The sequence below is a fragment of the Gavialis gangeticus genome, unplaced genomic scaffold, assembly GCF_001723915.1.
Source record: "Gavialis gangeticus isolate Ggan-Ray unplaced genomic scaffold, GavGan_comp1, whole genome shotgun sequence".
Classification (NCBI taxonomy): domain Eukaryota; kingdom Metazoa; phylum Chordata; order Crocodylia; family Gavialidae; genus Gavialis; species Gavialis gangeticus.
In genome coordinates, this window is record NW_017728994.1 from 15,190,039 (window position 1) to 15,202,152 (window position 12,114).

The 12,114-nt window shown below is 44.3% G+C and overlaps 1 protein-coding gene across 1 annotated transcript in view; it reads right to left on the bottom strand.

Annotated features, from left to right (window-relative positions):
• Positions 1-12,114, bottom strand: part of LOC109287345 (heparan-alpha-glucosaminide N-acetyltransferase-like) — a 356,204-nt gene that overhangs the window by 198,476 nt on the left and 145,614 nt on the right. The window contains 1 exon segment of the mRNA XM_019502327.1: positions 10,417-10,577. Within this exon segment, the coding sequence (XP_019357872.1) occupies positions 10,417-10,577 (161 nt within the window).

A 12,114-nucleotide genomic window follows, 5' to 3' on the forward strand; every position in this document is an offset into this window, starting at 1 on the left:
CCACAAGCACCACCCCCTTGCCCTGGCTCCTCCTCAGCCTGGCACCAGTGGGAGCATACTCAAAGGGAAGTCCCCCTCTCAATCCAAAGCCCCCATCCCAACAAAGCAGAGAGAGGCCTCCCTGGACCAGTGGGGGAAAGCTAGACACAAAGCAGGGTGTGCTGCAAGGGTGAGCAAGATCACCCAGAGCACTGGGGAGATGCTTGCTCTGGATGGCCATCCCTTCTCCTTAGTTGAGCATCCAGGGTTCAGGCAGTTCATGGCACTTGTGGCCCCATCTTACCAAGTGCCTGCATGCACTACCTTCAGCAGGACGGTGGTGCCCTCCCTGTAGGAGGCATGCAGGGAATACTTGAGGGAGGAGCTGTGCAAGGCAGGTCCACAGGTGGCCTTACACTTCACCTCAGACATCTGGAGCAGCTGTAGTGGACATTACAACTACCTCTCCCTCACAGACCACTGGTGTGACCAGTCAGGCTGTTGGTGGGCTCTTCTTCAAGCTGAGGTGATGGATGAGTCCCACACAGCAACAGAGATCATGGGCGCCATGAACCACTTGGTGCAGGGGTGGTTTGTTGTGCAGGGCAAGCTCACCCATGGGTTCACGGTCACGAACAATGGAGCCAATATGGTCACGGCCATCTGTGATGCCAACTTTGTTGTCATCCGCTGTGTGGCACACAAGGTGGACTTCATTGTCAGGGATGCCTTGAAGGGTGACACGGCTGCTGGTGACGGTGCCAGCACCACCAGCAAGCTCATATCCAAATGCAGGAAGGTGGCAGGCTACTTCCACCAGGGCATCAAGGGGGGCAAGATGCTGCAGGACAAACAAGCAGAGCTGAACATCCCACAGCAAAAAAATCATGCAGGATGTGGAGACTCAGTGGAACTCCACATACCTGATGCTTGAGAGGCTGGTGGAGCAACAGAAGGCCATCCATGAGATGGCCTTGCTTGGGGAGATTAGGATCAGCTGCCCCCTTAACAAAGCTGCGTGGGATACCATCTCCCAGATCTTGGTGGTCCTCAAGCCCTTTCTCAAGGCCACTGAGACCCTCAGAGCTAGCAATGCCCTCATTAGCCAGGTGATCCCTGTAGTGAGGGAACTTCAGAGCCAAATAGAGAGCTTCCAGTGGATCAATGTTCCTGGCTGAGGCAAGCCGCTGTCACCAGATGTGCAGGCACTGGTGAGACAGCTGAAGGAGCGTGCCAGGAAATGGCTTGATACATTGTGGTCCAGTATGGTCCACCTGCTGGTCACCATGTGTGACCTGAGGGTGAAGGGCAGTGTATGCAGCAGCCAAATTGTGGCTCAGTGGACAGAGATGCTGGTGAAGAGAGTCATGGAAGCAGAATGGCGGAGGCAGGGGGACATGGAAGAGAGGGATCCACTGTCCCATGTTAGCATGCCATCTACCAGCCAGGCTCCTCCTCCATCACAGGCACTGCCAATGCGGGCCAAGGATATGGCTTCCATGGTGGGGTCTAGAGGCACCATACCCCACCATCAGGCAGGTAGCACTCAGGCTTTGGTGGCTGCCTATCTTGCCAAGGAAGTAGAACTGCTGCTGTGACACCCCTTGGCCTACTGGGCAAGCCACAGGCAGATGTGGCTGGATCTGGCCACAGTTGCCCGAGAACTATCCACCGACCAGTGCTCTAAGTGACAGGGTGTTCAGCATTGCTGGGGATGTAGTGACACCCTACCACACCTACTTGCATCCTGGTTTAATGGAGCAGCTGGTGTTCCTCAAGGTGAAAAGTATTTTGTAAATTCCCTTTGAGGATCAGGCCCAAGAGATTGGAGATAGGTGGTGTTCTGTTTTTGTCTTTGATAGATTTTTGGTGTGCACTCATTCTGGTGCGCAGTTGTTGCTTGGTGTCTCTACGTATTTTTCATCAGAGCATTTGGTGCCCTGATGGAGATAAGTATTGTATTGTGAAGATATCTCCATACTGGAGATATTATTGGCAGGTTTTGTGTCTTGTCATGGCATGGCCTGGATCCATTCGGTGTGTTTTGGGCTGTAGGAAGTTGGCTTCTGGGATGAGGTTAGCGAGGCTCAGTGCTTGTTTGAATTCACAAACCACTTTTCACAGATGAGCCTATGAATTGCACTTCATCAGCCTCCTAGGATTGAATATAGACATTCATGGATTCAATATAGACATTTGAATTCTGACATACTACAGCCTGCCAGACATCTGCCTCCCCAGGTACCTCTCCACTTTTACCTGCATTGCTATATCCCCCTTCCCCACCCACCCCAGCCTGACCCTCACCCCCTGATGCCTCCATTTCCATTTTCAATGACTGGCTTTTTTGCCTGCATTGCATGCCAGCCTTTGGCTTCTTTATTATTTCTAGCATCCAGGAACAACACACACAGATGCCAACTGTAGGTGTTTCCTCAGCCTGACAAAGGGTTTTTCAACCCAAAAGCTTGCTAAGATATATTTCTCTAACTACTCAGTTGGTCTGCTACAACATACCAGATTAGATTGATCCAAAGGAAAGGACCTTGCCTGCCAGTGCCATGTCCTTAGAATAACACCCCTAGCACCTGACAGGAAGGATGCAGGGCCCCGGGCACATCTAAGCCCCAGGGCTGGGGTGGCAGGGAGAGTTCTCTGGCAGCTGCTGGAGAAGAAGTTCCTGCAGAGAAGAAAGAAAGGCTCTGTCACAGTTTAGCACCAGCAGCATCTCAGGCAGCCACTGTGCTGCTGCTCACTAAGTTATTATTTTACCTGTTGTTATTTAAAGTGGTGGACCAAGCTGAGGCTGTAGGGGAGGAGGAGACCTTATTGGGGCACACTACCGTGTCATGTAGAGGCCCCAGCGCCAGTGAGGGCACACCTGAACACACACACAAAGCCACACATGTCACAAGTTTTGCTTCTCAGCAGCTTGAGGTGAAGTTTCCCAGAAACCCCTGCACCTATCACCTTCCTTAAAAACTGGCAGGCTTCGTGGCCTCAGCAGGGTCTACCATCCCTGCAGTTTTCACCCTGCTGTGCCTTAACACACATGTGACACAAGTTTTGCTTGGCAGCAGCTCGAGGTGCATTTTCCCAGAAATCCCTGCACCTATTTCCTTGAAAGCTGGCAGGCTTCATGTCCTCAGAAGGAGATACCATGCCTGCAGTTTTCACCACACTGTGCCTTAACACACACATGTGATATGAGTTTTACTTTCAAGACTTTGAGGTGCAGTTTCCCAGAAACTTGTGCACCTATCTCCTTGAAACTTGGCAGGCTTCATGGCCTCAGAAGCAGCTCCCATCTCTGCAGGTTTCATTTAAGTCAGGCAAGAAATGACAAAGTTATAGGCAGTTTTATACTTCCCTATTATAGCCTATGAGAGAAACATTGAAACAGCAAAACAGTTTTGACGAAATGAAACAGAACAGTGGTTTCGAAACAAAACCAAACTCAAAATGAAACACTGTCCCATTGAAACAGAAGTTGAAACAAAATGGTGCTTTCTCGCACAGCCCTAATTTGTGGCCATCTGCCCCCGTTATAAAACTAATTTGCAGTTTTTCCATACAGGCCCAGCAAGCTGCTTTAGATGAGGACTTAGTTGTATTGCAGCAGATGGTTTGGACACATAGGCCAGGTACAGTCAGACTCATGTCTACTGTATTTACTAAAATATATGATGATCCTGAATATAATATGAACCCCAAAATACTTAGATTCTATAGATGGGAAATGTATACACTTGGTATAATTTTCCATGTGTAGAATTTAATTATCAGAGGATTGTCCAGAATTCATCTCACTCCCACTGCAATTTTAACTGGTGATGAGTGGCAGACAGGATCAATGATAAACAGATACGATCTCCTGGAAAAGGTACTGTTTGAGATTTTGGAGGTGCAGGAAAATCTCACCAGCCTCTCAAGAACCAAAAGACTTGGGAACTGACTTTCTTGGAGAAAGGTTTGAGAACTTTTGGAACAAATATGCAGAGGAATATGGGTTAAGAAGGATAAAGTTCATAGCAGGGAAAAAGTCAAGAGAAAGAGTGATTATAGTTTGAATGTACATGGATTTACTAGAGGAAGAAAACATAGAAAGATGGATGGAAAAGTATGTCAAAAGGGTAATATAGTAGAGAAAGCAAGGGACAAATATGGTATCTTTATGGAGAAGTGCAGAGTATATCAAACCTCTTTGAGGAGTCCATGGGCATGGCAGCCACCGATTCATTACATCAGGATGGAAAGATTCATGCAGAGGTATAAAATAGGGATGGTAGGGCTGGAGGTCCAGAAGAATCATAAGAAATTGATGAAAGCAGTAAGGAGAGGGATGGGTAGGTGCTAGTAGGAAGCTTCACAGGACAAATGAAGAAGATGTGGGGAGCGGTGGTGGGTAAACAACTAAAAGGCAGACATGCTGACCTAGCTGGATGATTCTAAGAAAAGTCTTGAAAGTGAGAGAAGTATAACACAGATGGGGCTTCACAAGCTCATCAGAGTGCTGAAGGGGAGGTGTGGGGAAGAAGAAATACTGGGACGTGTTTTGGGAATGAATATATGCAAAGCAGGTATAGGAAAGGGTCTGCTGCTTTCTGAGTGTCACCAAAATAAACCTTTCATTAGCACAGGAGATGGTGCTACATGGACTCATACCAAAGGAATGAAAGGAAACAGTGTTAAGGACTTTATTAGAACACGTTAAAACTAGTTTATAGAAAGTAAGAAATGTATGGGTGTTTAAGGGGTTGGCTTTCACTTAAAGAATGCCTGAAGCTGGGGCTGCGTGAACTGAAACACTACATTGATCAGGACAAGGAAGAAATCAGAGAGGAACTGGCAGAGGAGAAATAAAAGAAAAAGGACTGGACACACTTGTTTCACTGAACCAAAAGAAAGAACTGATGGGAGGGAAAGAGAGTTTCAGGTGGTTATTGAGGTAACAGTTTTTCATGGTGTTCTGGAAGGGTTTGGTTTTTGTGCAAAGTTGATGTATGTTGTTTGAGGGTTTAATATATGTAGTTGTATGTTTTTGTGGTTGTATCGATGATATAAAGTCTTAGTAAAACAAAGATGCTCAATATGTGTAGCTTTGTAAGTGTAGGGTAGTATGTTTGGTTTGGATTTTTTTACAAATTTTATTTAAAAAAAAAAAAAGTACAGAGTCTCACCAGCATCTCGGCACTTCTAGCACAAGGGGAAGGGTTTCAGGGCTTGTTTTGGCCCTCCTGGTGCCAGTCAGGTATTTTAGTACCTTCAGGCTAGGGGCCAGTTCCCTATGGAGGGAACACCTGCCCATTTATTTTCTTTTAAGGACTAAAAGAAACCGTTCCCGTTAGCATTTTTGGCACCAAGAGAGGGTGTTGGAGCTTGCTCCAGCCTCTCTGAGTTCTGGCCTGGTCTTTCAGGGGCCTGCTCATCCCCTCCTGGGACACCAACTGCCCATGTTTTAAAAGCCACCAGTAAAAGGTCCCCATCAGTGAATTTGCCCCATATGGGCCAGGTATTTTATGGTCATGCTCAGAACAGGCTGCATTCAATCAACTTCAGAGTTGGTTTCCATGACTGAGCACATGCTGCTTCTAATAGCATTTTAATGACAGCCAGCGTATTGTAGCAGGGGGGTATGCTGGTATACAAATATAAGATATGGAATTTCCTCCCCCCCATGCCTCACCTTACATTTGAGTAAATACAGTATTCAGTTCTAATGAATATTAGTGTGTGTGTTTGGTGTGGGGGAAGGGGGATGGGGAAGGAGATTACAAAAGCACCTGAGTTACAAGCACAAGTCTAATTGACTTTCAACTGGATCCATGCCCCTGCATCACCTACGCACTTTTGATGACCCTGTTTTTTTCATGTATATACTAATGCATACTTGGATTGCTTTTACTTTTTCATCATTCTAGACTAATACGGTTGGCGGCATTCAAGAATTTGAAACATGCCATACATATTAATAGTACATACATACACAAGTTTTCTCTCTAATGGATGTTTTGCAATAGATAATCACAGATTCTATAAGGTCTGTCTGATGGGTAGACAACACTGAGTTAGCTTTTGAACAGAAAGAGCAGTGATAAACGGGAGGCTGCTGTGATGCGCTGTAATTACAGTATGTCAGAGCAGACTCGATTAATCGAGTCTGCTGAAGCATGGTAATTACCATGCTCCAGCCAGCCTCCGCATCTCATGTATCAGCATCCTCGCACTTCAAAATGGTGGCAGGGATGCTTTATCTAAAGCTCAGTCAACAGAGCCACTGTAATTAAAGCCTCTTCCCCCACCACCCTCCCACTTCCGAGGCACATGTAAAAATGCCCGATTAGTGCAAACAAAAGCTGGAGAGCTCAATTTTCCCAAGAGCCTTAAAATGTGCAGTCAGAGGATACATGCCCAGCATCTGCAGACACAAGCCACAACATTTATAAACCAGTACTTGCAAAAGACACCATTAAACACCAGTCATACATAACTGTTTAAAAATGTGGAGGATACATTTTAAAGATGGTTTTGAATGCTCAGCCCTTGTTAAAATTAAAAGCTCATTTATCACCACATGGCAATTTTGGATTTTGAGGAAGTACGAGGGAGGCATGAAAATCTACTGAAAAGCATGCAGCTTTTCAAGAGCCTGAAAAATTCAAGATAAGCAACAAGCTCCTCTCTCACACCTCTGCTCATTCTCCTATAGTTCTGTATGTATTCTGTTTAATTTGCTTGCTAAATTCCACATACTAGTGTCAACAAAAAGCACATTCGTGAGACCACAACATATTTACATGACATTCATGTTGCATATGTAGAAACAGATTTTTCCCAACAGTGAAGTCATATCTGCCAAGTAAACCATTTATTGAAGTGCAAGATGTGTGCTTTCCATATTTCTAATAATGCGTTCTCCTTCCATGATCGTTTACAGAAATGTTTCAGTTTTAATTGCTATTTTCACATGAATTCTCAAGACCAGAAGAAGAGTCATACTTTAAAAATCCATGTTTAAGCAAGCATTTTGTGATTCACAACTTTGTCTAGCCAAAGTGCCATGAATTAATTTGGCTCCCTCTAGTTCTTCTCCCTCTTGGCTCCATTAACAGGGCTGCCTTTTGTTTATGCTGGACAATGGTTGCTGAACATAAACAGCCAGAAAAAGAAACTGTTTCAATAAATAAATGATCCACAAAACACTGTAGCAACAGTGCATAACTGGCTTCCCAAAACATTTTGAACACTTAGAGGATTTGCCATGGGGCAGCAGAAACTAGACACCACCAGTCTGGTAATTGTTGTTTCTAAAAGTCTCCAGATCTGATTATTGTCACTAAAAGTATCACTGTATTTTAGTAAACTGAATTAGTGAGCTATCCTTGCTGGAAGCAGCAAAGTGCTAATAGCTTGTTGCTGCTATGATACTCACTGTGCTAGATGCCTGGGCTTTGATGGACAATAACTAGCTGTGTTGCTGGTAAATGCAAAGACACTCTTAACTGCAATGTACTTTATGATGATGAAGGAGGAGGGGGTGGGCACAACATAGCAAATACAAACCATTTTAGCAGTTAACTACTGCTTAGAAAGAAGCTGAATTTTGATAAAATACAGTCAATCTTTGGACACCTTTGCTCTATCTGCCCTCTGCCCCCTCACCAAAAAAGATTACATGCACCAAAAAGCAGATTTTATTAAAATACACAGCAAAATGTTGTCTTAGAAAACTCTCAATATTTTGGAATCAGCTTTTAACTGGTGGACCTCTGTGCCCTTAGGAAACTCAAGGCAGGACTCTTGTTTGAATTCACAGGTGCAGAAAAGCAGCACTCACACTTAAGGAAAGAATTGCCAAAATAAACATCAATACAGAGTGTGCCCTTCAACTTGTCTTTCTTGTTAGCCTCTCCAGGTTGTACTGTAAAGCTTTCTTGATAAAACTGCAGCATCTGTAGAAAAAGCCAGTTGTCCTGGTTCACAAAAGCAGGGCAAGTCCTTCAGTACTCTTCCTTCTTGACTTGCTCACATTTTATTTGTAAAATAAAAAAACATGTTTCTTTCTTTCTTTTTTTTACAGAATTAAAATGTTATTTTCGCTAGTGTATTCAGAGGTAAATATGGGAGTCCTGCACTGCTTTCATTCAGTATGGAAAGGATTCACTATGAGAACTAGAAGTGAGCAGAAACAGGTTTTTCTGTCCCATAAAATGTTTCAAGATTTCAAAATGTTTTCTGTTTTGCATCTGGATAAAACCAAAATATTTTGAAATTTTCCCCACATTTCTTCTCATGAAATATCAGAGAGAGAGTTCTACCCCAAAGTAGCAGATCATCCAGTAATCAGGACATTCCCACCCAGGATGTGGGAGACTCGATTCAGACCAAGAACTTGAACTAGGGTATACACAAGTAGATGGTTCCCAGGTGCTCCCTTTGAAGCTATTTTACTTAACATACTAGTACACACACACACGAGGATCCAGGAGGGGTGCAGTGGCGCTGCTGTACCCCTTTTCTGGCCATATGTCAGGATCAGCAGCAGGGGACTCCAAGTCCCGAAGAAGGTAAGACTCTCTGCCCTCCCTTCATGCCTTCCCTTCCATGTTAACAAGCACATTGGTTCTTCCATTCTCCCATTCCCCCTTTTTCCATCAGCCGTTGCTGGTGCCTCCACTGCCATGGGCATGAGAGGAGCTTATATTCTGCTCCAGCTGGGCTGCACTTAGGGGGCTGGGCTCAGCTCAGGACAGAGGCAACAGTGACAGCGGCAGGGGGTAGCAAGTTTGCTCTCCCCATACCTGCTCCTCTGCTGGTGGGGAACACTGGGCAGGACAGCAGGAGGGAAAAAGAACATGCCTGCTGCCACTGCTGCTGCTGTCCTGGGCTAAGCACAGCCCTTGTGCATCTCAGCTGGAGTGTCTCCCCTTGTCCCTGGGACAATGGGGACACAGGCAGCAGCAGGCAGTGGGAGGAGGAGCAGGAGGGGAGGGAACAAGCATGGAGGGGAAGGGATGAGGGAATTCTTATCTTTGAAACTTAAAAATGTCCCCATCTGCTGCTCTCTCATATGGTCTGCCCATCCTGGTGGGAGGGAGAAGGCAGAGGATGCTGGGTTGGGGGTGCAGCCCCCCCTGCAGCACCAGTAGCTGCTCCCACACCACCTTTTGTAAAATCCTGAATCTATCACTGCTCCCTCCCCCCCTCCACACACATGTATATAATAAAGTATTCACTGACCTAGAGTAGGGGTGCTCAGCCTCGAGCCTGTGAAGCAGTGAGATCCAGCCCATGGGACTGGATCTTTGGTATGTGGGAGTAGTGGCAATTAACACTGCCACTGCCCCAACACCACAAAATTTCCAAAGCCCTGCAGGCCAGATGACATGGCCTTCTGTGCAGGATCCTTTTCACAGCAGGGCCCTATCCAAAGAATGGGGCTGTGAGTCTAATCATAGTTATGATATGGCATGTGGGACTTGAGGCCCAATCCAGTACAAGCTGGATTGGGCCCATGGACTGGATCTGGCCCATGGACACACCCTGCATCATTCATCTGGTCCACAGGGCAAAAAAATGGGGTATCGCTGGATTACAGAGATACTGAACTATATACCAGAGATTAGGAGGCTAATTTAGGATACTCAAATCATGTACAAGATGGCATTGTTCCTGTGGCTCTCAGAACATAGATGGAATATCTTGAGCTATAGGTTACTTTGAGGTCACCTGGTCTACCCTCAATTTTGTTGTATTTGGTTATTTTATGGGTTATGTATGTGTGACAAGAATGCAGCTACTGAATGATAGAGAGGCTATTTTCATAAGGGATCTGTAGCATTTCTACCCTGTTTCCAGGGGCGCGGGGGTGGGGGGGAGAATTAGACCATTGCAAAACATTGTGTGCTAACTTAATATCACAACAATAAATTAGAGTACCAAACCAGACCTCTGTCTCATGGAACGTACCTGCTCTCCAGCATTTAAGCAATAACAGTGTAGTGACGGCTATTCCTTAGAAGAAGACACTCTTGTATCAATTAGTCCAGCAATTTGCTTATATTCAGAAACAGCCATTAGAAGTAGCCAAGTTTTCACTTAGTGATTCATCCTTTCCTTGGATCATATATATATTTTTTGCTGTTTTTACTCTTTCTAAGCTCTATCAATTGTTCATATAATTGCCAACCCAATTCTTAATAATTTACTAAAAAAAGAACTGCTGCAAGACTGAAAAAATATCCCTTGCAGATTCCTTTTGGCTTAGGATATGCACTATTATTCAAATTCGATAAGTTCAGGTAAGCTTTTGGTAAAATGTAGCTTTATGGAAGAATTTTATACCTTTTACGTGACCTGTATTTTATGACCAATGATGTGGTGCCTAACACATCCACTTTAAATGCTAGAATAACAATGGCAAAATATAATACTTACATGGGCCATCTGCAGGACCGTAGTTGAGGAAAAAGACCCCAATCACCAGTAAAACAATGGTCCTCCACATCATTTTACGCAAGAGTTGTATGCGCATCACTCCTCTTCTTAACATGGCAGAAAAAGCCAGAGCCACTGAAGTCCCAAGGATAAAAACAAACCTGAAATCAAAGAAACTGGTCAGGACTTGCCTACTCATTCATTTTCCCTGATAGTTTAAAAGTCTGTGGGTTCAAACCCAGAATGTGTTACAATTTTTTTTCCTCTACAGACAATGCTTGTCAACCAAGAGGTCCAAATAATTTAGCCTTCTATCTTTTCACAAAAGAACTCCAGGGATAAAGAGAGGATCAGTGACTAGACAAATTGTTCAGTGAACTTTCACATTTCACATGCTCATTAAACAAATATAGTAAATGATATGGGAGCCTATTGGCAAGAATTGGCCAATAGGCTCTCTAACTTCTTCCCCTTCATTTAATTCCATTTTCCAGTTTGCCCTTCACTATTCTTTAATTCTAACCCTCATCCATATTATACTACGATACCATGGACAAGACAAAATGCAACTGGGATTGCTTTAAAGCAGTGGTTCTCAATCTCCTTCACAGCTTCTGTGAATTGAGTGGCACTCAGTTTCAAAAATGAATTTATATACTACAGTGCTTACCTCCTTGCAGAGAAGCTGGAAAGTGGGGAATCGTTCAGGCAGGGACAATTCTGAGCCTGTGCTTATCTCCTCAGACCTTGCTTGTTCCTTCACACCTAGTGGTGCCCTTCAAAGGAACTGGCAGCACCGCAGAGTGCCCTAGCACCCTGTGCCAACTAAAATGGCATTCTCTTTTACCTTTATCCTGTAAATCAGAGGTTCCCAATCCCCAGGCCATGGCCCAGTACCGGGCCACGAAGGGCTGGCTGCTGGACTGCAAGTCCAGAAGTGACCAGCATACTGCAGACCGGCAGCCAACCTTTTTTTCTACTAAGTATAAAAAAGGGTTGGTTGCCACTCTGCAGTATGCTGATCACTTCCAGACTGTGGTTTCCTGGTCTGCGGTCACTTCTGGTCCACGATCTAAAAAGGTTGGGAACCGCTGCTGTAAACGACTTGTGGAATTCACAGCTATTAAATATTATTCTGGCTAATTAATACAAGGAGTGATTTCTTCCCATATTTCCCCAAAGTTTATATGAATTATTAGCCACTTCAGTTACACAAGTCAAAGATACTGGTATAAGAAAGGAACCCACTATACTTTATTTACCAGGAAAAAATGGATAGCTGGCTGATGTCATGAAAGAACATTCAATTCACTGTATACCATCACACAATTAAAGGTGAATACAATATGTGGATTTATACCATATGTTCTAAGTCAATATCCTGTGCAGGATGCCAGACTAGACAGATTATTGGGTCTCTCTTGATAGAGCAAATTGACTTTTATTAGTATATGTTTAGGACTGTGAATCTAAAAATATGACAAAGCCAATAGGGAAATACAAATTGCCAGAGTGAGGGACTAACATTAGAGGGATAGGGGTGGGAAAAATTTCACATTTAAAGTTATAAAAGGTCTGACGGAAGAGCACATTGTTCTTGAAGGAGAAAAACTGATAAAGTCTTTCACAAGCTTCTCACTTGAAAATTTACTTTCCATACTAAAGAAAAATGAGACAAAAGATTAAAAAAAAAAAAAA